Source organism: Periophthalmus magnuspinnatus, chromosome 6, assembly GCF_009829125.3.
Source record: "Periophthalmus magnuspinnatus isolate fPerMag1 chromosome 6, fPerMag1.2.pri, whole genome shotgun sequence".
In the NCBI taxonomy this organism is placed as follows: Eukaryota; Metazoa; Chordata; class Actinopteri; order Gobiiformes; family Gobiidae; genus Periophthalmus; species Periophthalmus magnuspinnatus.
Window position 1 is genome coordinate 29,463,245 of NC_047131.1, and position 26,527 is coordinate 29,489,771.

The 26,527-nt window shown below is 40.6% G+C and overlaps 3 protein-coding genes across 3 annotated transcripts in view; 1 reads left to right on the forward strand and 2 right to left on the reverse strand.

Moving 5' to 3' along the window:
- Positions 1 to 243: 243 nt before the first annotated feature.
- si:ch211-256a21.4 (uncharacterized) lies at positions 244 to 4,888 on the reverse strand. The gene is made up of 4 exons (XM_033968212.2): positions 4,823 to 4,888; positions 4,539 to 4,752; positions 2,710 to 2,901; positions 244 to 1,116 (listed from the first exon to the last, which is right to left on the reverse strand). Exons 2-4 carry the CDS (start codon positions 4,738 to 4,740, stop codon positions 806 to 808), a joined length of 705 nt encoding a protein of 234 aa, XP_033824103.1. The 5' UTR covers positions 4,741 to 4,752; positions 4,823 to 4,888; the 3' UTR covers positions 244 to 805.
- A 1,716-nt stretch (positions 4,889 to 6,604) lies between these two features.
- On the reverse strand, positions 6,605 to 17,875 carry accs (1-aminocyclopropane-1-carboxylate synthase homolog (Arabidopsis)(non-functional)). Its single transcript, XM_033968597.2, has 15 exons — positions 17,241 to 17,875; positions 16,259 to 16,905; positions 16,112 to 16,171; positions 15,950 to 16,020; positions 15,799 to 15,868; positions 13,722 to 13,788; positions 13,543 to 13,640; positions 13,383 to 13,460; positions 13,164 to 13,264; positions 11,373 to 11,462; positions 11,252 to 11,297; positions 9,980 to 10,121; positions 9,404 to 9,546; positions 7,906 to 8,059; positions 6,605 to 7,719 (listed from the first exon to the last, which is right to left on the reverse strand). The coding sequence occupies exons 1-15, from the start codon at positions 17,872 to 17,874 to the stop codon at positions 7,361 to 7,363; spliced, it is 2,760 nt and encodes a 919-aa protein (XP_033824488.1). The 5' UTR covers position 17,875; the 3' UTR covers positions 6,605 to 7,360.
- Positions 17,876 to 18,830: 955 nt separating this feature from the next.
- The window catches only part of furinb (furin (paired basic amino acid cleaving enzyme) b), a 132,679-nt gene continuing 124,982 nt past the window's right edge, over positions 18,831 to 26,527 (forward strand). Inside the window, exon 1 of the mRNA XM_033968134.2 lies at positions 18,831 to 19,283. The gene's annotated coding sequence lies outside the window, so the exon portion shown is untranslated. The remainder of the gene's footprint in view (positions 19,284 to 26,527) is intronic.

Consider the following 26,527-nt stretch of genomic DNA (forward strand, 5'->3'; position numbering starts at 1 on the left):
GCTAGACTCTGCGCTAGACTCTGCGCTAGACTGTCCATTAGACTCTGCATTAGACTCTCCGTTAGACTCTCCGTTAGACTCTGCATTAGACTCTGTATTTGACTCTGCTTTGAATTTTGCTGTACAATGAAGATCTACAGAACGATTCCCGAGCCTCTGTGCCTGTTCTTCATACAACAGAACAAACCGAACATTTTTAAGCAATGTAACATATTTGTATATTGTTCACACTGTCAGTCACATGATCCCAGTCAAAAAAGTGGACTAAGTCAGTGTGATGTCACCCGTAGCGTTTGGCTCCAGTCAAATGAAGCTCATCGAGGCTAGAGCAGTTACAGAGGCTACTTTGGTATCATAGCAACCAAAGAGCCAATCCGGAGCGAGGCTGTTTAAGGTAACGCCTCGTCTCCCGCCTGCACCGCTGGTTTAACAGGGAGCAGGCACTTAGCAACGCTGTCAATCAAACCTGTTGCTAACGCTAGCGGGAGCAACTTCAGGGAAAGAAGGCACCGGATTTGTCTGTTATTAATGTTCATATCTTGAATCACTCAGAAAATAGTGAAATAAAAACACCAGGATCATGTTAAATTTGAACATTTTAAGTCCAAAATGAGAGAGGAGGGACAGTTTTTCCGTGTAGGAGGCCTCGGACCAGCTGTCAGTCACTTCCAGCGCCTGCGTCCAGAGCCATAAACCATTTCACCGCTCTTCAGTCTGCTCCTCACAGCGATAAGAAAGACCTGCTTTCCTACGGAGGAGACGTCTTCACATTTCTTCAGCACACAGTCTGTTTCCTTGCGTTCATTCACGGATCTGACATGTATCTCTTTGGGATGAGGCTGCTCTTGGCGCGAGGGAAATAACCATCACTGAAAGAGCGCTGGTTTGACCTGAACTGGGACGCACAACGCCACTCCTCCACCGACTTCTCCAAATCAGGAATTATGTCCGGTACGACTATCTGTTCAGCCAGAAACACGATAGTCTCCACAACCATGAGAAGGAACCAGCCCAGAGCCCCGATCCAGTACGAAGAGCCCAGGGTCGAGAGGTTCTCACGGATCTCCGCTCGATGGTGGAAGGTGAACAACGACCAGCTGAAGAGGAAGAAGAAACCTGAGAAAAATACAAACACAGATATAATACAGATCAAACTTTGGAGTAACATTCTACACTGTTTGAAAATACACTTGAGGCACTAGGCAAAAGTTTGGACACACCCTCTCATTCAGTGTTTTTTTCTTTTTTTTTTTTACTACTTTCTGCATTTTAAATACACACAGAAGACATCAAATATTTGTAGCAAGATATATGGAATAACTACTCAAAATCCTCTACTTTTTTCCTTTACGACATAATTCCAGTGTTACAGCCGTGTGTCAAGTCCCTGCTGCTGATTGGTGCGTTGATCCCAAACTAGCACCTGATTGGCGCCTGGGTCCTATCTGCTGATTGGTGCGACACCCTAGAGCACATGTGTCCAACTCAAGGCCCGTGGACCAAATGTTGCCCGCCAAGTCATTTTATGTGGCCCGCGACAAGGTGAATTAAAAGAATAACTGGCTTAAAATATTAGTTTATCAGGAGATACAGTTACACAGACATTTTTTCATATCTATGCAAATCTATATGCAATATTTGTAACTAGAATAAGTAATAAATATAGAAACGGTTAATTAATAAGATTAAAAAGCTGTTGCAAGTATTTTACATTACATTTGGTTACATTTAGTTACATTTTTACTGTCTTAAAGTTACATCTGGCCCTTGGAGAGCAACCATTTTGTTGACGTGGCCGTCTGTGAAAATGAGTTTGATTCCCCTGCCCTTGAGCCTGGCCTCTGCTGGTCCTTCACCTAAATGTATTGATTGTGATGCTTATAATTTTTGTGACTTAGTTCTTCTTATTGTTGATTATATACTTCAGTTTTATTACCTTTATTACTTTTAGTTACATATTGAACTACTGTTACGTGTCTCTTTTTGTTGTTTTACTTTAACGTTCCTTTTTAAATAAATTCAAATTTTAGCTTTACCATTTTCCATCTTGGTTTGTTACTTCCCTTGGCCCTCGCTGAGCTCCGTTATAACATCCATAAATCTTGCTTCATATATTTAATGTATTTTTTATGTATAAAAAGAAGAAGTAGCAGTAAAAATAAAGAAAACAAAACTTGAAATGAGAGGGTGTGTCCAGACTATTGACTTGTCAGTTTTCCTGTAACTTAAAGGTTCACTACGGAACTTTTCTGATTTTCTCAATGAAAATGTCACTGCTCTGCCTGGAATGTTCCACAGTATAGCGTTAATTGTATCTAGTATTCTGTTTTATTTAAGCATGGGTGGTTACAAATAAAAATACCCTCAGAGATATACATTGTTACTGTGAGCGGGGTTGCCTTTCCACAGATCTGACCAGTAACTCTTGGCATCATCTGGTGTTTTAAGCAGAACAAAACATCTCCATGAAGACAAGCAGTGCATCTTTAACCATGCCTTCTAATTTATTTATTTTTTTTCACTTAAAATCTACAGGCATTGTTACTAGAATGTGTTAATTTATGAGAAAAAAATGCAGAAATTCAGGTTTAATATTCCAAAAACATTAGTTAGATAATATAATATTTACTCGATTAAGCGACATTGTACTGCAAACAGAGTATATTTCAGTCCTGCACCACCTCCGGTCTTTTTAAACGTGGTACAAACCTGTGCAGATCATGGTGAGCAGCAGCAGTGTGGTCGGGTACAGAGCCTGACCCGCCATCAGCAGAGAGCGAGTGTTGGAGTAAGAGCGCACTGTCTCTGATGTCCAGCAGAGGGCGAACACCAAGCACAGGCCCCCAGTGCTCACAGCCATCAGGAAGGAAAGCACCGCAAAGACCCGCTCCACCTCTAAAGCTGCAACACAACGAGAGAAAGTGGGTTTGGTGAAGGCGTCCTGATTGGTTTGAGTAAAAAAAAAATGAAGGAAAGGAAAAAATGAACAATGTGAGCATGAAAATAAAACAGTTTTCACCTAAATTCATACAAAAACGTAATAATAATCCATCCTTGTGCAAGTCTTTATAGTTCAACAAAGCTAATTCTAAACCCACGTCGGAGTTTTTTTGCGTTGGGCACACAGAAAGGTTCCACTAACGCAAGAAAAGTGTTTTACATATCAACGTTTGCCCTTAAGATAACAAGAGTGTACAGGGCAGGGCATGTTTACAATTACTCAACCAGAAATTCTACAGGGAAAGTGTTTAATCGGTGTCTAATCTGCATTAATATTGCGTTAATAGATGGTTTGATCGATTTACAATAATGACCATCTATGTTTCTTATTTTGAATGACAGGGAAAACGGTAAGAAACTGTTTAAAATCATGTTTATTTTGCGTCTAAGCTGGTGTGCAGTGAAGGCACCTGCTGCTTTTGGACAACATCAACAAAGTCTGCAGGCGTCTTTAGAGCAGTAGTGTGAAAATTGAGTAATAATGTGGAGTTGGGGTTGAAAGAAAAGTCACTCCTTGTAAAATTTTAATCACTTAAACTCATAACTAAACCTTAATTAGTGTTAAAATGCTCATATTGCCCAATGATTTATGTTATAATGTTTCGTCATCACAAACAGACCTGGAGTTGTGTTTTGTTTCATTCACACATGTTTAACACAGAAACCCTGCATATTTTGGCCGAGTTCTTCTCTCAAACACGCTGTTCCACCTTGTGATGTCATCATGTGGCCATACAGGAAGCGCTCCACTGTGTTTTTAAACTCCACACACCTTCACTAGAATCATTTCAGCTCTGGAACTGCACTTTTCTACTGAACAAAAGGTAAAACGTCGCTGTTAACTTGAAAACTACCACTTCACGACGTCACAAGGTGGAACAGAGCGTTTTGAGCGTTGGAGATGTTACAGACTGATGATAAAGTGTGGGAATGAAACAAAACACAACTCCAGGTCTGTTTTTTGAGAAGGTAACAGCACTAAAACATGATTTAACGCTCACAGGGGTCAGATTTGTGTATTATCAGACCTACAGGAAATGATTCAGGCTTAGTAAGCACTACTAACCATACATAATACTTTATATCACATTATATAACAAAGATTCACGCTCGGGTGCAAATCAAAGTGTCTGAGGGGCGAAAACATTAAGTTGCATTATTTTAAGCACCTGAAACGTAGACGCAGACCTGCAAACATCTGCGCTACAAGTTCACCTACAAAAACTGCCCTTTATTAGAAGCTTCAACTCAAAGAATGCAACCGCAACGTGCTTAAACTTGTTCCACCGGCTGAAAAACTCTTTTGCAACCCACCAATGCACCAGGTAAGCATTCTGCACCTGAGGTTTGCCTGTAAACTGACCTTTCACCCACTCCACTCCCTTCACAAACACCTCGTGCATGATAAATCCTGCTCTTTGCCTCCAAACATTTTCTACTCCGTGTTCTGTTGCCGTCCCCGAGCTGTCAGCGCCGGCACCTGACTAAAGAACTAAACAAACTTGACAGGAGTTGAGAGAGTGAGAGCGCTCGCTTACCATTGAACACGGTGCCATCTCTGCTTTTAATCAGGTCAGTTTTGGTGTTATTCCCCTGCGCTGTCCATAGTCCCCGGTTGTCCAGCCAGAATGGAGTCCAAATGGCGTAGGAGACGCACAGGCAGCCCGCCAACCCCACACACGACTGCGCCAATCGAAAGCGGCTGATGGGGTCGTCCAGCTCCAACTTCAGCATCTTCATTTTGAGCTTAAACTTCAACGGAAACACATAAGTAAACGTTTAAGCCAATAGTTTTAGAGCAACAACAGCTGAATAAACTTACTTCTTCCCAAAAAAAAAAAAAAAAAACGGCTGTGAAATCAAAACAACTGTAATTACGGCACTGCGTCTGCTTTGTAATGTTGTCCCACTGTAGGCTCAAAGCGTTTAATGACAATACAGCGTTCATCGGCCTCTCTTGTAAACTCCGCCCACATAGTACCAATGGAACTTCCCTTAGCCGTCAGCGAAGTTTCCTGAGGAGGTCTCCGCTGAAGCCCACGTGCTGCAGTGAAAGCGAAAAGAGACAGTAACACAAAAACAACAGGGACATTTGGATGATAACGGTAAAGATCAGTTACAGGCCGTGTAGTGTTAGGAAAACAAGAAAATTAGTTATGTAAGACAAGGGTATATACAGTAAACAGTAAATACAGGTGTAAAGTCTAAACTGGGACGATGCCATGAAGTAAAACAGGTCTAGAACAGGTCGAAACATTTGTGTAAATCCGCCCAGACATGTTGAGTTTGACATGTAACTCAGAAGAAACAAGAATCTGTGGTTGAAATAAGGAACTAAAAACTGCAAACTTATGAATATAAAGTAATAACACAAACTTAAACCAACAAATGTCTTATTATTCTTGGCACTTTGTGTTAAAACAATAGGAAAAACATGTCGAGTTTGTTGTAAAACTATTTTCTTATAAACGGCTATTGTTTTTAGTCAAAACCAAGATAGCTTTTCTTTTTTTTTTTCTTTTTTTCTTATTTGTTCAGCTGTTCTGGTCACACTTGCTCTCTGCAGCCCATATTGTTTTTATTTTTTATTATTTGTTTTATTTTATTATATATTTATTTTGTTTTATTTTACATTATTTTATTATATATTTATTTTGTTTTATTTTACATTATTTTATTTTATTATGTATTTATTTTGTTTTATTTTACGTTATTTTATTTTATTATGTATTTTTTTTATTACGTATTTATTTTATTTTATTATTTTTAATTTTATTTATTCATTTATTTATTTTGTAGACATGTTAAATCATTCTGCTCTACAGTGTGGGTTTATTGAGTCTGAACAGATGAAGATGCACAACTAAAAATTGATTCTTTCGTTCTGTTTGTCCAGCTCATCAGCTCCAACTTTCTGTCGTTACTTTCTTTTTGCACACAGGGGAGTTTTTTTGCATTTTAAAGTAAATAAAAATGAACTTAAAACAAAAAGTCTTCCATTTTTTGCCGCCCGTTTGACTCCTGTGATCTCGTGAATATATTTGATTCAACCAGGTCATAACAAACGACCCACCTACTCGACACGTTAAGGAACTATTTTGATTTGTGGGGGAACACCAGCTGTGGCCAAAGACTATATATGGTCTTTGTGGTTAAATGGTTTCCTCACGTCATTTAAAATACAACACCTTCACTTTCCTTTTGAGTCATGGAAGAGGCCCACTGTACTGAAAGGTACCATCACCTTATATGCCCTCGTAAAGGTCCTGCACTACACAGAATTGACTCTTGTGACCTTTAAGCCACGTTATAATGTTGTTACGTCATTAAAAACAGACCTGGAGTTGTGTTTTTGTTTCATTCGCACATGTTTTTACCTTTTGTTCAGTAGAAATGTGCAATTCCAAGGCTGAAATTATCCAAATTATGTGTTTTTTTCAGTTTGAGAGAAGAACTCAGCTTAAATATGCAGGTTTTGTGCGTTAAAGATGTGCGAATGAAACAAAAAAACACAACTCCAGGTCTGTTTTTGATGAGAAAACAACATAACAGATAGGAAAACGTCTGTACAGAAAATGACTCAAGCTTCTCTTCGGAATTAGAATGTATTTTAAGATTTCATGGACAGAACAAAATGCAAAAAAAAAACATAAAGTGCATGATGGCACAAGGCATACAAAATAGTTTTAATACAATTTTGGTCAAGTTTTTTCCATTTGGCAATGTGTTAGCACTTGAAGATCAGGCAGCGCAATATAAAACGCATTTATTATCGTTATTAATAAAAGCGATAAGGACACGTGAAGCAAATGTAACAAGAGTAATGTCCTGTAATCCAAAAAATACACAAAAACATCAAGGCCATTTGTTGTTTTTTCACTTGAAGTTCCCCAACTATGATGAAATTTACCAAAAAAAAGGCCAAATTCACATATTTAGTCAGTTTTTGTGATAAAATATATGTGTTGGGCTTTGAGATTGTCTAATTGCTGTTTAATTCAAAGTGCAAAAACATGAAAAACTTGCCAAAAGAAATAAACGTAGATTTTACTTATATAGCGCCGCTTTACTTGTGAAGAAAACGGAAATCCTTCTCTTTAAAAAGTATAATAGCAAGGTCATCTGCCAGTTCGCTTCTAAAAATCCCACATTAAAGCAGCGCGTGCGTCTCATTATCTACTCGTGTCACTTTATATCTCTCGTTCTCTGTCTGCCTTTGGTTATTATTCCTCCTCTTCACTCCGCCACGCGATCAGAACCGACCTCGTGTCAAGAGTCTTTCCAAAGTAAACAACTACAAACTCGAGAGGCCTTCAGACAAAAAAAACAACAAAAAAAAACAAAACCTCCGCGCTGTAGCTTACTTCCTGGCTTTTTGCAGCAGCGCCTGAAATCCATCGAGAATCTGCGGGTCGTCTCCGGCTGTAAGTTCTGGGGTGTTTTTCTGCAGCCAATCAGACGCCCTCATTTGGTGCCGCAGCGTCCCGATCAGAACGTCCAGTCTGTCGTCGGCCAGAGGGGCGCCGTTCTCTCTCAAAGTGTCTGGTGACTTGCTTCGGGGAGATGGGAGAGAATTGACAAACGCTGAATTGTCGGACTCGCTGTTTTCTGCTTTGGCTGATTTTCCGAGTTCCTCAATGGGCCTTTTGATGGAGCTGGAGCCGGGGCAGGATTGTGTCTCTTCGATTTCTTTCAGAGCTTCTTTAAATCGCCTCAAGCCTGAAAAACAGAACAAATGAGTGACTATTAATGAATCTATAAGCAGTTTAAAAAGAAAACTGTTTCTGTTTGAGTTAACAAAAAGTGTAATTGTGTTTAAATTGTAAAATGGGGCAAAGACGCAGAAATAATAAGTCTTTTGAACTCAAATCTGGGAGAAGGACACAGGACGTATTCAACACCGACCGAGCTCTAGGTGGCGCTGTTGGTCTGCAAATACGATGCGGAACCATCCCGGAGTGGAGCAGGAGAAGGCCTGGCCACAGCTCAGCACCACTTTGTGTCTGAGGAAGCATCTCCAGAGAGAAAGTTCATCCTCGAACGTGAACTCCCTCAGGTACTGCAAAAAAATACACAGATATTTTTAAAAAGAATTATTTAGAGCAGTGGTTTTCAGTCTTTTCGCACCAAATATCACCAATGAAACTACCGTAAATTTCAGATTATAAGCAGCTACTTGTTCCCACGCGTTGAACCCTGCGGCCTATACAACGGCGCGGCTAATTTATAGATTTTTACTGGAAAAATACTGCGAAATACTTTTACTTTTTACTCTTTAAGGACATTTTTAAACAGGTATTTTATTACTTTTACTTAAATCATTTTTTTCACGTGATACTTTTACTTTTAATATTTTCTATTTTCTCTCCGGTATCTGTACTTTTACTTAAGTCACAAAACTGAGTACTTCTTCCGCTACTTTTAATCATCAAAACATGTCCCTGTCGTCATAACTTCAGAATGAAAGTGATTTGAGTTTTATTTATCAGGATTACCGTAAAGTTCAGATTATAAATTGCTACTTTTTCCCCACACTTTGAACCCTGCGGCCTATACAACAGTGCGGCTAATTTATAGATTTTTACTGGCTAACGGTCACCAGGGGGCGCTCTCTAGCAGTAAACGCAAAAGTGAGACAGACATGGGGGAAGATTATGCGCTGAAGAACACACTAGTTTTGATTTTGAACTGTCATTTTGCGCATCATGGAAAACACACAAAGAAATGCATCAAAGAAGGAAATAGAGCCACTGCACGTAAGTTTGACATTAATGAACCGATGGTGCGACGTTGGAGGCGGCAGCGAGAAGAACTTAGTCAGTGTAAAAAGACGACAAAAACTTTCAGAGGAAATAAAAGCAGATGGCCTGTGATGGTGCTGTTTTATTTTCTAAACATGCAGCTATGTTTATCCCGTTTTTGTCGCGTTGGTGCTGATTTTCAGGCACAATTTGAAAAAAGCGTGTCTTAAATTAAAAGTCAAAAATCCTCTGTGTACCATCTTTCTGTGTAAATATCTCACAGAAAGACGGTACAAGATAAAAAGCTGTGGCGTTTATTCAATTGTGGCTTATATATGTACAAAATGTATATTCTTTTTATTTCTTTTTTTTTTTTTTTTCGTATTTTACCGACCTAGTACCACCTATACCAGGACTATACCGGGTCTAAATCAGGGCTAAACCAGGTCTAAAATGAGACTACATCATTGCTACAGCTGTTATACACTAACCCAAAGTAGGACAAAATATGGATCTAATTGCGTCAAAATTAAGAAACTGCAGAGGAAGTCATGTACCACTAGAGGGAGCCCCACAGTTTGAGAAACACTGATTTAGAGACATATACAGACAATTAACTACAATCGCAGGACAATGGCAGTAAGTAACTGTAATGACCTTACCTTCCTGAGGTCAGCCCACACAAACAAAGCTGCAGGTCGGTCCAAGAACGGGATCCCTAAACTCTTAAGCTCCTTTGTCAACAAACTGTGAGAGCTCTTCAGCCTGCTTCTGTTTTCAGGTAGAAATTCATTGTTGATCCAGTCTAGACAAGTCACAAAATGTTGAGTTAAAAAGTAGTAAGGTAGCATAACACTATTAATACTTTTGGGGGTGTTCGTCATGTATGTTTATGGAGGAATGTTCGACAGTTACCATGGTGACACGAGGCAGATATTAGCAAACATAGTCAAAAAAGTTGTTAAATCGCCTGAAAACTCGAAAAAAAAAAACTAAATGGATTTAAACCACACATTTTCAGCAGCCTGTGATCAATACAAACGTTCACGGTCCTTTTAGGTGTTTGATTTTCAACAAAAACGTGAGAAAATGTTGGATAATACCAGCTAAAGGGACTTATTTAACTGCACAACTACTCAGATTAAAGTCTAACCAGCCTCAGACAGAGCGGTTCCTCCAGTTACCCAGGAAAAGTTCATGACATCAGCTTCAAAGTATCAACACTACATAATATTTACCTCGATCCTGCAACAGCTGTGCGACCTGGTGCTGAGTAGGTCCAGGGATCCCATGGAAAGAGCCGAGCTGAGCCAAAGCTTCGACCAGCTCCGTGTTCTCCGTGTACAGAGTGCCTATGCGGATCCCCGCCATCGCAAAGTCCTGAAAGACGTAAAAAAACGTAGCGTCAGGATCATGTAAAATGCCAAATCTGTGCGTAAAAAAACCCCAAAACACAACAACAACAATCGCTTTTAGTGTTTTTAATCATTTTGAGGGTGTAGTTTATAGACGCTAACATGGGATTTATGTCTAACTCTCATCTCAAAACGGTTAATGTTAAGGTTAAGGTACTTTTTACTGTCCCCGGAGGAAAATTAGGAGCAGTGTGCGCCCAGGGACCCATCTGCAGAGTCAGAAACGGCGTAATACGGGACCTTTAACGTACACCTCAATATAGGTTTAGATTTAGAACGTTTAATCTAATCCTTCAGCTGAGGCAGTTTTGACTTGGACTATTTTTATTTATTTATTTATTCGGTCATTACATTCAGATCAAACTATTCAACTTGTCTGAGGTTGTACATAACATTTCTATCATGACTGAAAGGGTTTAGGTTGAAGTAAAAGTGACATATAATGCCTAATTTTAACAATAACGCACAAGAATTCAAAGAAAAGCAGCATCAGTTCTACAACAAATGACTAAATATGTAACAAAAGAAAAACTACAAACCACGACATGAATCATTCCTGAGTCCTGTAATCGTCAAAAAGTAATGTTTTATACTGTACCCCTCGAACAGAAATGCCGTTTGTATTGGTTCTGGTCTTAATTTTTTTTAAATATACCTGTTTCTGATCTGTTTTAATGTTGTTTCCTCATCAAAAACAGACCTGGAGTTGTGTTTTTTTGTTTCATTCACACACGTTTAACACACAAAACCTGCATATTTAGGCTGAGTTCTTCTCTCAAACAGAAAATACTCCACTTTGCTCCACCTCGTGATGTCATGTAGTGATACAGGAAGTGCTCCACTGTGTTTTAAACTCCATACACCTTCAATACAATCATTTGGATGATTTCAGTCCTGGAATTGTCCATCTCTTACTGAACAAAAGGTAAAAGTAGCTCTGTTAAACTTACTCAAACATGTGTGAATGAACAAAACAAAACTCCAGGTGTGTTTTTGAAGAGGTAACGGCATCATAACACGGCTTAAAGCGCAATCAAAGAGTCAATTTTTGCGTAATATAGCACCTTTAAAGCTTGTAAAGTCACGCGCACTTACCTTACTCATCCCCCACATCACGTGAGTCCTCTGAGGGTCGGGCAAACTGCAAAAAACATTAACAAAACTGTTTATCTGAAATGTATTTAAATGCCGCGCAAATCTTACATTCCCGTTTTACCTTTCCATGTTAAGGACACTTGAAAATACCGCGGATTCGTCGAAGATTGTCAGCATATACACCTCATCCACAATGACATGGAGCTCATTTCTAGTAGAACATGAGCGAGATTAATACACAAAACACAATCGAGGGTCAAAGTATATGTGTCACGGTAAAAATACAAATACACTGCATGTTTGAAGAGCTCAATCAAACCGTGGAATAGCTCCCTTTGTGCGCGCTGTCTGTATAAAAGCCCGGTGGTTTATAGTTACAGCAGTTCAGCGCCCGGCGAGTTCTCACAAGAGGGAGATCATTTAGTAAACAATGGCTGGTGCAGGACACTTCATGGCACACGGCTGCACTTAACCATAATAGAGCGGGAGGTGATAAAACTCTATCAGGAACACTTGTTATTCCACGCACAGGTCACAGCGCAGGGCCGTAAAAAAAACAAAGAGCTTAAAGGCGATGGATGCGGTGCCACAGACGGTGTTAAAGGGGAGGTTCAGGCCTGCGGAAAACACGTTAGGTTTTCAAAAACGTGGATAACCAGATGCTAAATGAGTGCGAAAACGGGTAATATATATACAGTATCCGTCTGTTTTCTTCTGTTTATTCGAGGTTCGGTCACACGGCAGCAGAATAACCAGGGACTCCCGGACTTCCCTCACCCCCAGACACGTCCTCCAGCTCCTCCAGTGGGGGGTTACCATTAAATATACATGCATGATACTCATTTGAACGAGTCTTTATACTAACTACAGTTTTAATAGTCTTAATAAACCATGAACAAAGACTTATTTTATAATGAAAAAGTTGCGTATCGAGAATGATTCAGGTTTAGAAACTACTTAATTAAAGGCCTAACCGTAACTTCTAACCCTGACTCTTAATGAAGTCGATATTAAGCCTAAATCATTCTTAATTACCTGTTAGTTCATTATTAATTAAGTAGTACTAACACATGTACTTGACCTGTCCTGAATACGGTAGATATTGTGGTTTAAAAAATCAGTATTGAGTAAATTGTCACGTTTTTATACAGCGCTTTTCCACCTTCACATCAAGGAACCGCTCACAGACGCAGACACTGGGGGTGAAGAGGGTTAAGTGTCTTGCCCAAGGACACGACAGCAGTATTCATCTGAGGAAGGTGGATTTGACCCCTCAACCAATGATGTTTATATCAAAAGCAGGATTCGAAGCACCAACCTTCAGATCAGTGGACAGTGAACTCGACCGACTGTGACTGTGACTTTACTTTAGTATCAAAATTGAGAGATATTATTCTTTTAAAAAATGTTTCTACTGCTATTTTTATTTTATTTTCTAATTTAATTATTTATTTATTCTATCTTTTTTTTGCATACTCTGTGTGTTTTCTGGTCAACTTTTGTGCCCGTATTATTGTTTTCCATTAGTATCATCACTAATTATGCTTACCATATTTGGCTATTATTATTATTTTTATTATTTATGTATTTATGTATGTATGTATCTATCTTTTTTTCTTTTCTTTCCGTTCCTGTGCTTTACCCGGGGCCCAGGGTGAGGGGTGGGAGGGCTGTAAAATGTTAAAATGCAATAAAAAAATATGAATAATTTTTTTAAAAAGAGCGGCGCAACACAATGAGCCCAAACCACAAAAAAAATAAATATAATAATAAATAAAAATAAAAAAAGAATAAAATTAATTAATTAAATAAAAAATAAAATAAAATAAATAAAAATAAAATAAATAAAAATAATAAAAATAAAATAAGAGACATTTTAATATGACAACACTGAACATAAATACAACTGTACCTTTTGGCAAACTCTAAGAAGGCTTTTATCTCAGTGTGAGTGTAGATCTCAGCCAGAGGATTGTGTGGATTCATCAAGATGACAGCTCGGATTGTAATTCCCTGCCAAAGTCACTGAAGGTTAATTAAATTGAACTAATAGAGGTTAAAAGTCAAAGAACTAAAAGTGAAGTTTAGAAAGTACATATATTTTTTTAAGATAAGCATTTGCAAAAGTTACCTCTTGTTTCGCTCTCTTCAATCCTTCCTCCAATTTGTCAACAGTGAGATGGAACGGTCGACAGCCACTTTCATTTTCCTTTTAACGACGCAAAACAAATGAAATACCGTCTGCGTTTTAACACACGGTAAAAAAAAAAACAACAACTTTGTCTCCGTACCTCACAGTCCAAAGGCACGTGAAACAGTTTAACGTCGGCGTACAAGTCCAGGTCCTCCGTGATCACACCGTAGAAAGGCGTGGGGATGAGAACGGCGTCTGTTCAATACAAACAACTCGGTGATTGCGTAACAGAGGGAATACAAATACTTCTAAGCCAATGCAGTGTATGTAGAGTACCTTTAGGATCACAGATCACAGTGGCAACGCATGAAAAGAGGGAGCCACAACCGTTCATCACCACCACCTGGACAAACGCACACACACCCACCGCGTTTATTATTACAGGTCAATAGTATTAGATTAAAGTAGCATAATTACAGTGAAAATGTGTGTATTTAATCAATGTTTTCTTGGTATATCCATTTATCGCGGAGGTTACGTTCTAAAAATAACCCACGACAGGCGAAATCTGCGACGTATCAGCTTTATTTTACAGTTATTCTATATGTTTTTGTCTGTAAAACCCCTCACCACACACTTTATACACTTTTCTCACACAGGCGTTAACATTTTCTCACATTTCTCTCTCGTTTAAACTCTCTCAAAGTTCAAACCTTCGTAGGCGTCTTTGTCGGTGCAGAACGTTTCGTCGACATCGTGGGTTTTGTCGGGGAGAAAACAAATCGCAAACGTACAGCACTTCAGAGTCACACCGCGATCCAACGTTTATGTAAATTTGAAACGAAAGGTGAACCACGATGTAGCGAGGGACAACTGTATGCAATTTTAACATATTAAATAACTGACACGGTAAATGGTCATGTTTTTTTTATAGCGTTTTTCCACTTTCAGGGCACTCAAATCGCTTTACATCAAGAAACCACTCACCCACAAGTGTACGACAATCATGTTTATGTCGCTGTCTGCGTACGAGAGTGGGATTTGAACCGCCAACCTTCAGTTCAAAAGGACAAAGACTCTCCAAACTGAGCTACTGTCTCCCACATGTTCCATACAGACGCACTTTCGATGTAATATTATGTAAAAAGGTGATCATTCGAAATCTAGCCCCACTGAACTTATGTTGGTGGTTCCCCTTTTGTGTTGTGCCCTTTAGCCCAACTATGATTCACTTTTCTGTGGTTTCTGTGGTGTGTTTTGTAAAGTACAGGGATAAAGAAGTACTCGATCTTGTCAACTTCTCAAGTAAAAGTAAAAGTATCACAGGAAAAAGATCTATTTGAGTAAAAGTATTAAAGTACCTGTTTAAAAATGAACTTTAAGAGTAAAAAGTAAAAGTATTTTGTGCAGATTTTGAGATGTAAAAGCTTTAAATGTCGTGATTTTGTAGTGAAATCTGCTTCTTCAGACGAGCAGCGAAACGTCTTCACTCCTACATCGTTTTGTCCAGTTGACTGATTTAACTTTGGATTTTATTATGGATCAGAACTGGACGATTGACGGATTACACAGAAGAAGAACTACGGGCCTGTAGTGATTTTGATAAAGATTTGAGCTGAACTTTGATCGACAGAAACGGTTGAATCGATACTTTTTTCCTAGCTGTTTTTATTTGTTTATTTTTGTTTTGCTCAGACTCTGAACATGTTAAAAATAAGCCCTCAGCCTTTTCAGCAGGTCTCAAACAAAAAAAAACAACTTTTCAGCCCTGTAAACAATGTAGTGGAGTAGAAAGTACAGATACTTTCTCTCAAAGATAGTCAAGTAAAAAGTTTAAAATGTACTTAAGTAAAGCACAGATACCTAAAATGTGTACAGCTGTCCCTCACTATATCGCGGCTCATCTTTCGCTGTCTCGCAGATTTTTTTTGGTGCAATTTTTCATGCTTTTTTCCACCGTATGAGCGTGCATTGTGTCCTGCGTCCTGATTGGCTGTTGGACTGTTGTCCATCAGTCTCCTCCGTGCCGTGTCTCCTGTACAGTACAGAATGTGTTCAGACAAATTTACATAAACGTTGGATCTCAGTGTGACTCTGAAGTGCTGTACGTTTGCAATTTGTTTTCTCCCCCGACAAAACCCACAATGTCGATGAAACGTTCTGCACCGACAAAGACGCCTACGAAGGTTTGAACTTTGAGAGAGTTTAAACAAGAGAGAAATGTGAGAAAATGTTAACGCCTGTGTGAGAAAAGTGTATAAAGTGTGTGGTGAGGGGTTTTACAGACAGAAACATAGAGAATAATGTAAAAAAAAAAGCTGATACTTCACAGATTTTGCTTGTTGCGGGTTATTTTTAGAACGTAACCCCCGCGATAAACAAGGGACTTATTACCTCCAACCATAACACTCACATTCTCAGCCTTTAGCGGACGTGGAGAACAGCAATAGTCGGTCAAGAATCGTGCCACCTCCTCCCGCAGGCTAAAAACAACAGACAGTACGAGTTAATTATTCATGTAAACCCCATCCAAAGAGAGCATAGAAGAGCTCATAAAATCTTACAACTTGTGTCCCGTCCAGTCTCCATACTGCAGTAAAGACGAGTTAATAAGTGGCATGTCAGGCTTGGTCAGCTGCAAATAAAAAAACAAACAAAGCTTTTATTTACTTTTTATATTTATTATTATTCACTCGTTGGTTTTAATAGCGTGCAATTTCTCTCACGCGCTTGAGCAGGAGATCGTAACACAGCTTGTTCTCACTTGTGCCGAGGTTTACGATGCCCTAGGATAGAAAATAATAATAATAATAATAAAAATAAACCCGTTACATGGTTATATTTGAAAGTTTCAGCCGTGTCAGAGCACTTACACTTGGGTTATCAGTCTCGTGATATCTATCCACCCCGTACTGTAGAAATCCCTCCTGCAGAATCCCCTGGTGCTGTCGGATACTGTTCCCTCTATTAGACAGATAACCTCTCCGTTGTGTGCTCGTCGCGTTCTTTGCGCCTTCGCACGCCTTGACGGACGCATGTGTCTTTTTACTCTGACTGTGAGGAAGCCGCTGAGGCATAAACCCGCCCGGCGCCGTCCCCGGATCATCTGTCGGCTCGTCTCCGGCCGCCGCTCTCCGCCCGGTTGCCCCCAGCGTCCCCGTGAGCATGCTGAAGAGGCGGAGCTCGTGCTGCCTCTCCTTCTCTGCCCTCTGCTCCTCCCTCTGCTCCCTCCTCTCCTCCGCCTGCAGCTCCCTCTCCAGCCGAGCCTCTTCCAAAGACAACAGCCGCTCCTCCGTGACCTGCTGCCACTTCAGGAAGCTCACCAAGGCACGGTCCAGGCCTTTGTGGTTCGCAGCGGAACTGGTTTTGTTGCCGTGTCGGGTTTTAGCGCTCCCCTTTCGCTTCTTGGGTCTTACGCTGGATAAGGTGTAATAGGGCGCCTCGGTGAAGTGTCGCTCTTGAGATACAGAGCCGGCCTGTGTGTCTGCGACCGAGCACGATGAGTTTGCGTCACTTAAACCTGCAGATAGAAAAAGACACCCATTAGTCATAATCTGTACCTCTAACCCTGGCTTTTTTATTATTTTTACTACTGTTTTTCTTATATTATTACTATCATCATCACATTTTACTAGTGTTTTTTGTATATAGTGCTTTTTGTTCAGCTGTGTCCCTCACTTGCAGGTAAAAAAAAGGTTTGGCCAAGTTTATTTCAGTCTGCTAAATACTGCAGATGATAACTTCAGCTTTTAATGACTGTAATAAACTCCATTACTACTGAGATAAATGGGACAATTATATCTAAAACCAGTACGAAAACTCCCCCTCACACTGTAGGACAAAAGAGCAAACAACCTGAAGGTGAAATGGTTGGAGTCACAGGTCTGTCCTCTTGACCTGTCGCCTCCTGCCCCGTCACGCTCTGCACATCTGTCTCCTGGTCGTCTCCTGACCCGTAGTACATCTCTGGAGGAGCCACACTGGAGTTCACCACGCTCTCATCCACATTTTCACACTTTATGTCCAGAGGGTCCTGTTTGAGAGGGTGGCCAAACAGGAAGCCCCCAGTGGAGGGTGGGCCGAAGGAGCTGGCGGGGACAGTGGTGTGGAAGCCCTCTGCGCCCCCCTGGTTTGGATACACGTGCTGAGCCACCACTGTCCCGCCCATAGAGGAGTAAGTGATGGAGGGACGGCTGCTCAGCACTCTGTCTATCACGTCAAAGAACTTCCAGGAGCGCGTCTTGTGGTTGTCCTTGATGCGCCTGTACTCCAGTCTCATCTTCTTGATCTTCTCTCTGCACTGGTCCCCGGTCCTGAACACGCCCCTGTCCTGCAGCGCGCGCGCGATGCGGTCAAACACGCGCTGGTTGCGCAGAGAGCTCTCGAGCTCCAGCTGCACCGAGTCATCTGACCAGAGCTGCAGCAGCTCCACGATCTCAGGGTCCGTCCAGTTACTGCCCCGCTCGTGCTTTTTGTTACGAAAGTCCATCTCTGTCCCTCACACGGGCTCTGCAGAAATAAACAAATAAAATAAACTCTGAATGACAAAGTGCGGATAAACTGCACAGGTCGTCATGGTGACACATTTTATAAGTTAAAAGATAAAAGATGGTACCTAAAGCTAAAGCGAATCAAACAGCTCATAAACAAACCCTCTGCCCGCGTGCTCCAGCCTCAGCCCGCGCGCTCAGGCTCTGACCCGGCTCGGACTGGTTTGGTCCGACTCGGCTTTGTTCAGACTCGTGCAGCTCACATTCATTCTTAACCAATATTTATCAGAAGTTGTTAAAATGGGGACTGGACGAGTAGAAAATATCTACATCCGGGTTGACAGCACATGCGTGCTGTGCTATTCCGGGATAACTTTGGTCCGTGTTAGCTTCTAACGCTGTTTTCACTTCTTGTAGAATCAGGCGAGTCAGACCTGCTCCTGAGACTGTGAGGCTCAGTCCTGACCACGAGATGGCGCCAAAAGCCTGAGAACAAACCAGCACGTGCGCCTCACGGGGGGCGCGTGTTTTACGTCCCGCCTCAGCCTGATGTCTTCATTATTTCACACAGAGACATGTCAGAGGCTCGATTAAAGCTGCTACAGACTCAGGGCTCAGCAGAATCACGCACTGCTCAAAGAAAACAGTCAGATTTATTTTAGGAAGTGAAATATTTTCTCAAAGACAGAATGAGACAGAAGAGTAAATTATCATTAAATAAACACAAACAACAGCCTCAGATAATTAGTAAAAATAATAATATTACATTCACTGTTCATCATATCACAGCACAAACCTCTTTAAAAACTAAACAAAGGCGCAGTGATGATTTAATTAACATCAGGTGTGTGAGAATAGTGTCAGTACAGTGCACCGCCCCGCCGGGTCGCGCAATGCGTAAATCTAACGCTCTCCTCTGCCGCTGCTTTTTAAACGTGACGTATTTCCTGGAGAAAGGCTCGTGGCAGTTTGTTGTCACCTCGTCCAGTCAGAGCCGCTGTACTACGAGCACGAGCCCTTCATCATCTCTTTATTGTTCGCGCAGAGGATTTGTGTCGTTTATTGTCCGAGGTGCGATGTTTATGGACGCGCAAACTCCCAGAAGCGACTAAAGAGACAAAATCTGCTCCAAAAAGCGATGCGTTTGGACACGAAAACGCGTGTAAACTGGGCACGCTTTAGATAGTTGTCTCCGCGGACACTTTGTGGGGGGATAATGGGCGGAGAACAGGCGCGCGGTTTGGGTTTTTGGAGCAAAGCGCGGGCACCGGCTTGGATATAAAGTTCACAGAGCGCTGCAAAGACAAAATACTTGTTCTTGGACTTGGAGGAGCGCAGAGGAAAAGAAGGAGAAGAGATGATGTGGAGAAAAGCATGATGTTCTGTCCATCTGATCCAGAGCGCAACGGTATGGCACCTGCGCACCAAGAAGTACAAGTGTCTAGGAATATTTTGGACACGTTTTTGTGCGTTTTTGAGCTGTGTTTTTGCACATTGTGGTTATTTAGGCTATTAGGTCACCTGTTTCCTTAGGTTACGTTGCCTTGTTTTATTTCTAAAGCAGATATTTTGGTTTATAACTGGCAAGGTAAGCTTTTATATCAATTTTCTCTTTACTTATCGTTTATCAGAGCGCGTGCGTAACTCTAGTTTGTTGCCTTAACCTAGATTTACATTGTTTTTATTTTCATTTTCCTCTTTACAGTCAAAATCCACAGGGTTGTCCCGCTTTTCCAACAGTTTCAAGTACTTTCCAGGCACTGTAGTTGTTATTGTATGTCTCTTTACGCGCTACTCTCGTGGCGTGCACTGGATATGAAGCACCCAAGGTCAGAACAGTTCAAACATCAGCCTGAAACATCTATTTTCAAAAGCATTGCACTGCCTCACCCTCTGCACGAAAATAGCATCTATAAATGGAAGCTTTTGTGTTTTATTAAGCGCACAGCTGAGCCCGGACAGCGTTGAACTTGATATTATGTGTTTTGCCTTGAATGTGTGTGTTTTTGTTTTTTTTCTGCAAGTTTTCTCCTGTAGATTGTGTCTGCTTTTCGCTTTACTTCTCATCTCCACGAATGATGATGCCCTGTCCGCTCCCAGCAACTTACAGTCGTCTTTTACAGATATTAGCCAGAGAAAAGAAATAGTTTGAGAGTTTTGGGAGTTAAAGAAGCTATTTTTGTTAGGAAAGAGAATCCTTCCTTAAACAGGAATGGGGGGGCCTGAGACATGATCTTTCCCAAATCTATAACACCATCCTCAGACCAAAACAAACTAAAGAAACAAAAGAGAACATTAGTAGGGCCATTAAGGCTGAAGCTGGAGACAATAGCTGTTTACAGTTCCAGTTTCAGACAGATATAAGGCAGTGTCCAGCAGTAATCTGACCGGAACTGAAGGAGCAGCGAAACGTCTTCACTCCTACAACGATTTGTCCAGTTGACAGATTTAACTTTGGCTTTTGCTATACAGTGGTCCCTCGTTTATCGCGGGGGTCACGTTCTAAAAATAACCCGCTACAGGTTATTTTTTTTACAATTATTCTCTATGTTTTTTGCTGTAAAACCCCTCACCACACACTTTATACACTTTTCTCACACAGGCGTTAACATTTTCTCACATTTCTCTCTCGTTTAAACTCTCTCAAAGTTCAAACCTTCGTAGGCGTCTTTGTCGGTGCAGAACGTTTCATCGACATCGTGGGTTTTGTCGGGGAGAAAACAAATCGCAAACGTACAGCACTTCAGAGTCACACTGCGATCCAACATTTATGTAAATTTGTCTGAACACATTCTGTACTGTACAGGAGACACGGCACGGAGGAGACTGATGGACAATGGTCTACAGTCCAACAGCCAATCAGGACACAGAACACAATGGTCTACAGTCCAACAGCCAATCAGGACGCAGAACACAATGCACGTCGTAAAAAAAAGTATGTAAAATTGGCAAAACAGCAAGAACGCGAATGGTGAACTGTGATATAGTGAGAGACAACTGTAGTCGTCTTTACGCACTCTCTTTCCAATCACACTATTATGTAGCAGCTTGATTTTCCTCATCTCCAGCGAATACTTGACCCGCAGTGGTACTTCACGAATGTAGCCGTTTTCTCCGGTGCGTTTTCTGCGGCCGGCCCAGAGCACAGTGTGGGTGTCAGTTTGGCAGCCGGTAACACTGAAATTGAGTTGGAGTACTGCATATGGTTCGTCCAGCTCCTCGCTCTTCGGCACAAGTGGAAATGATCTATTTTAGTCTGAAAGTGTTATCTGAAACTAAGAAGTATTAAAAGCAAAGAGAACGTGGCCGTCACTCGCTTTGGTTGCGCCGTGGCAGAGCTGTCGGTGCTTCTGCCCTACAGCAACGAGGCGTCTGGTTTGTGTGGTTTTACCGAACAGCAAAGAAATAAGTGAAAGTGGTTCCTTCTGAGGCCAGACTTTTACTCGTTTGTAAAAGTTTGTGAATGTTAGTCGGGCATTTCTGGTTGAGCAAAGGTTAAAGGTGCAACTTTACGCTTTTTCGCTCAGTCCTTCGTTTCGTGACAGGTGATGAATTTAAAACCCGTCACTGTTCACTCTATGATAAAGTAGTTGGCCATTGCTATCTGTCAGAAGAGAATAACATTGTATAAATTAGACATGGACTCCCAGAATATCTCACTTGCTTGTTGAACTTTGCTACGGGAACATTTAATACAAGATCACACGATTGTATAAGTTTAAGGACTGACTGCACCAGGACTGAGATGTGAAAAAAGGGGTTTTGGCTGTTTTACTTCCCAAAAATTGAATATGTTTCAAGGACGAGCAAAACTGGAGACTTTGGTGCCACAAATGCACTTTAATAATCTGGTGATGAAGATTTATACTCACACCTGCGCCTGTTTTTAATGTTTTAAATCAGGGGTGTTGAACTCGAGGGCCACATCAGCGAAATGGTTCGTCTCAAATTTGCAAAGACAAAAAAAATATGTCTGTGTAACTGCGTAACTCCTGATAAACAGACTGTCTTAAAAAAAACTGTCTTAAAATGTCAATTTAAATTTACCTTGTCCCATAAAATGACATGGCGGGCCGCATTTGGCCCCCAGGCCTTGAGTTTAACACGTGTTTTAAATGGTCTTTGGGCTCTCCCTGTACAGTCACCTTTCGCAGTCTCGCTGTTTTGTGGATTTTTTTAGTTCAGTTTTTCATGCTTTTTTTTACATTTATATGATCGTGCATTGTGTTCTGCATCCTGATTGGCTGTTGGACTGTAGACCATTGTGTCGTGCGTCCTGATTGGCTGTTGGACTGTAGACCATTGTGTCGTGCGTCCTGATTGGCTGTTGGACTGTAGACCATTGTCCATCAGTCTCCTCCGTGCCGTGTCTCCTGTCCAGTACAGAATGTGTTCAGACAAATTTACATAAACGTTGGATCGCAGTGTGACTCTGAAGTGCTGTACGTTTGCAATTTGTTTTCTCCCCGACAAAACCCACAATGTCGATGAAACGTTCTGCACCGACAAAGACGCCTACGAAGGTTTGAACTTTGAGAGAGTTTAAACGAGAGAGAAATGTGAGAAAATGTTAATGCCTGTGTGAGAAAAGTGTGTAAAGTGTGTGGTGAGGGGTTTTACAGCCAAAAAACATAGAGAATAACTGTAAAAATAAAGCTGACGACTACGGATTTCACCTATTGCGGGTTATTTTTAGAACATAAATCCCTGTAATATTATTTCTTTGACTGGACACTTTTGCCTCTTCACAGATCTGACTGGTAACTCTGCTCTGTGATGTCATCTGTTTCCGTGGAGACGCACAGGCTTCATTTCACACTGTGGAACTTTCCAGGCAAAGTCATAACATCGAGCAGGTGGTGTACTTTCCACCGGAGACATTACAAGAGTTATTAAGTAATTAAAACCTGGAAACGTAATTAAACTGAATGAAGTGAAGGTTGAAGTTTGAAGTTTCATTCGTGAAGTTTTGTTCCCGTGGGCTACGTCGTAAGCGTAGACGGCTCTCGTGCTGCCAGCCTCGGGTCAGCGCGGCGTGACGATTACGTTTTGTGTTGTTGTGTTCCGGGTTTGACGCTTGTTATGCCGTTCCGCTTCATATCTCTGTGCGTTCGTGCCGTCTCTCGTGCTCTTCATGGCTCTTGGACCTGTCCTTTCTGTTGGGGGGCGGACGTCTAATGAGCTCAGGGGAAACGCTCGGCGGGAGAGTGACAGCTGCTGGTCATGTGTTCAACGCCCTTTCGCCCTTTTGTCTCTGTTTCACGGCTCTGCGATCGCGTGTCTGACTTTAACTTTGATGCCACGTATTGTTGTCCTTGAATCTGTTGGATACGTCGTGAGCTTCTAAATACAGAGCGATCGATATGGATATTTTTATGGGCGATGCTGCTGCCAATTGTTGAGGAACCAGAGCAACCGAGGAATGATTAACTCTGCGGATGGTTTTGAGACGTCATGTAGGGCCGAATTTGATTATTTTCCACAAATTTAGAACTTTAAAGGTCTGATATTACACAAAATTTTGATTTAAGTCATGTGATATATATATTAAAAAAAAGTTTATTACAACAGGGAGCTTGAAATGTGTAAAATGTTCTTTGTTTTTGGATGAAAAATACCCTTAGAGCTGATAACTGTTTGTTTTTTTTGTTTTTTTTTATCAAGAATTGTTTTAAACTCAAATTGGGACCCCAAAAACCAAACCAAATCAAATCACTCGAGGCTTAAAGGGGCCGTATTGCTCTATTTTCTATGTTATAATCTTGTTTCCTCGTCACAAACAGACCTGGAGTTGTGTTTTTTTTGTTTCATTCACACATTTTTAACACACAAATTCTTCATATTTCGGCTGAGTTCTTCTCCCAAACAGAAAACGCTCAGCTCCACCTTGTGATGTCATCATGTGGTGATACAGGAAGTGCTCCACTGTGTTTTTAAACTCCACACACCTTCATTTCTAGAATCATTTGGATAATTTCAGCTCTGTTCGCTCTGTTCCACTTTGTCATGTCCTGAACCAGTAGTTTTTTTAGCTTTATTTTATGACATCACAAGGTGGAACAGAGTGTTTGGTGTTTGAGAGAAGAACTTAGCCTAAATATGCAGGATTTGTGCGTTAAACATGTGTGAATCGGCCCTTTAAAATGGCAACAAACTCATTCACAGCTTTTTTTTACCACACACACATATAAAACAGCTTCATAGTCACATTTTTTTACAGTTTCTCTTCGCAATAAAGTGTTCAAATAAAGCTTTTGGGGTATTTTTAGGCCTTAAATTGTCCAAAAACAACATCTCAATTCTCTAAAAAGTTCAAATATCTGCCTAACAATACATCAGTCCATCTCTACTCCCAATATTTGAAAAGATTTCCCAACGGTTTACAATAACTCATTTGGAAATAAGCGTGCAATAATGTCGAATTTGTTGCCAGGCTGCACTCAAATCAAAACTGCAATTTGAACAGGGACGATTAGCAAATTACAAAGAGTGCAAATAACAAAAGGTCTTAGCGATAGAAGCTAATGTACAGTCCCTGAGGCGGAGGAAACGCAACAGCAGGTTAACAGTGCGGAGGTACCTTTATAAATGGAGCATGGAGCATTTAAAGCTACAATCTGTAAGTTTATTTGAGGTTTGTTCACCAGTAGATGGCGCCACGTCTACGACAGGAGCGGGTCAAGTCTAAAAACATCATGGTAGATTTAAAACAGCATGGAGAAAATGCAGAATTACAATAGTTTTATTTCGTTAAATGCATCAAACTGTTGGATTTTTGGCAATTTATGGAACTTTTGGTGGAAGGTAAACAAGATAACCGTCTGAAAATGCGGTTTTGCTGTCGTTACTTTTTAGTTCGGTAAAGATTGGCAATTCCAGGTCTAAAATTATCCAAATGATTCTAGTGAAGGTGAATCCTGCATAAATAGACTGACTTACAAACATAAAACACTCTGTTCCACCTTGTGATGTCATCGTGTGATACAGGAAGTGCTCCGATGTGTTTTTAAACTCCACACACCTTCATTTTTTTTAGAATCATTTGGATAATTTCAGTCCTGGAACTGCCGATCTTTACTGAGCTAAAGGTAAACAGTAGCTGTTCACATGAAAACTACCACTTTATGACATCACAAGGTGGAACGGAGCATTTTGAGGTTTGGAGACATGAGCAAACATAATAAAAGAAGAAACAAAACACAACTCCAGGCCTGTTTCTGAAGATTTAACAGCATAATAACCTCTCATGAGACAATTTTGTGTAATATCGGACCTTTTAAAAGCTTCATAACCCTCATTTGCATGCTAGTCGATTTGCTCAGGACACTTGCACAGATCACAGCAGCAGAACTCAACTTGTACATCTGTAATTTCTTCGTTATTTCAAGAAACTTCCAATCCAGCTCTCATCAAATTTCCCCCCAAAAAACGAGGCCGACGTTTTTACTCCATTTTACTCGTCTTTGACAAGCAGAACATTACCAACTTTTATTCTCCGCTGCCATGCCCCACTTAAGTACTTCTGCATCAGGCTTTTATTTTACCCTTCATACAAAATGCATTAGGCCTTTGATACCTTTTTAGTGCAGTCTAAATTAATAGCAAAGCCAGAGGAAGAGTTTGAATATTGGGCTTAAATGTCGGCTTTCCCCTGGGTGCGGGCTGTAACTGCCTGTGTACCAGAGCGAAAGGAGTCTGCCCGGCTGCTACAACATGCCTACTCTTTCATTAGCATACATTAGCATATTATTGTCTGAGGAAGTTGTTACGCGTTTGAGATGCATATTAGCGTTCGTAGGATTGAGAAATACTTCCGTTTTCTCAGCCCCGTGTTGTTTAAAACTCAAAATGTGTCCTTACGGTGTTACGGTCGATGTGTAATTATTTTTTAACAAGATAATTTCACGTCATGAGTTCGATTAAAGCCGTTTTGAGCGTTGTGCATTTGTAAAATAAATGAAATTCTTGTTTATTCATATAGCTGTTACCTGAAATAGTGTTGTCACGATACAAACATTTCAAAGTCTTTTCGATAGTTTGGAATAAACATTATACTTGATACCGATTCCACGATAATAAACTGAAGTAAATATAAATCATAGAACTGTATTTTCTGGACGATAAGTCGCTCTGGAGTATAAGACCCACTAGCCAAAAAATGCATAATAATGAAGAAAAAAACATATATAAGTCGCATTTGGGGGGGGAAGAGTTATTTTCCAAAATCCGAGACCAAGAACAGACATTTTATCTTTACAGGGAAGTCATAATAAAAACAATAAAACAGAGAACAACAGGCTGAATATCAGTACGTCACGCTAACGTAACACATTTATATTTACATCTGTGTAATCCCTCAATCGTCCAGTAGGTTCTGTAGTGGTTCATGGGCGTATACTAGTTCTATGTGTCTTATACTTGTTCTACTTCAGCTCAAAATCATTCTAAAGCGATTCAGGAAAGGTTTTAATTTGCATTTCTGTCTTGTGAATGTGTCTGTTTTAGTATTGATACCAGCTCAAATGACTGTCTAATTTTGATAGTACCATATTTTTGAGATTATAAATCGCGCTTTTTTATACTTTGCGATTTTCTGGGGGTGCGACTCATACTCAATTGCGACTTATGGAACTTAAGTCGCATCTGAGTGTA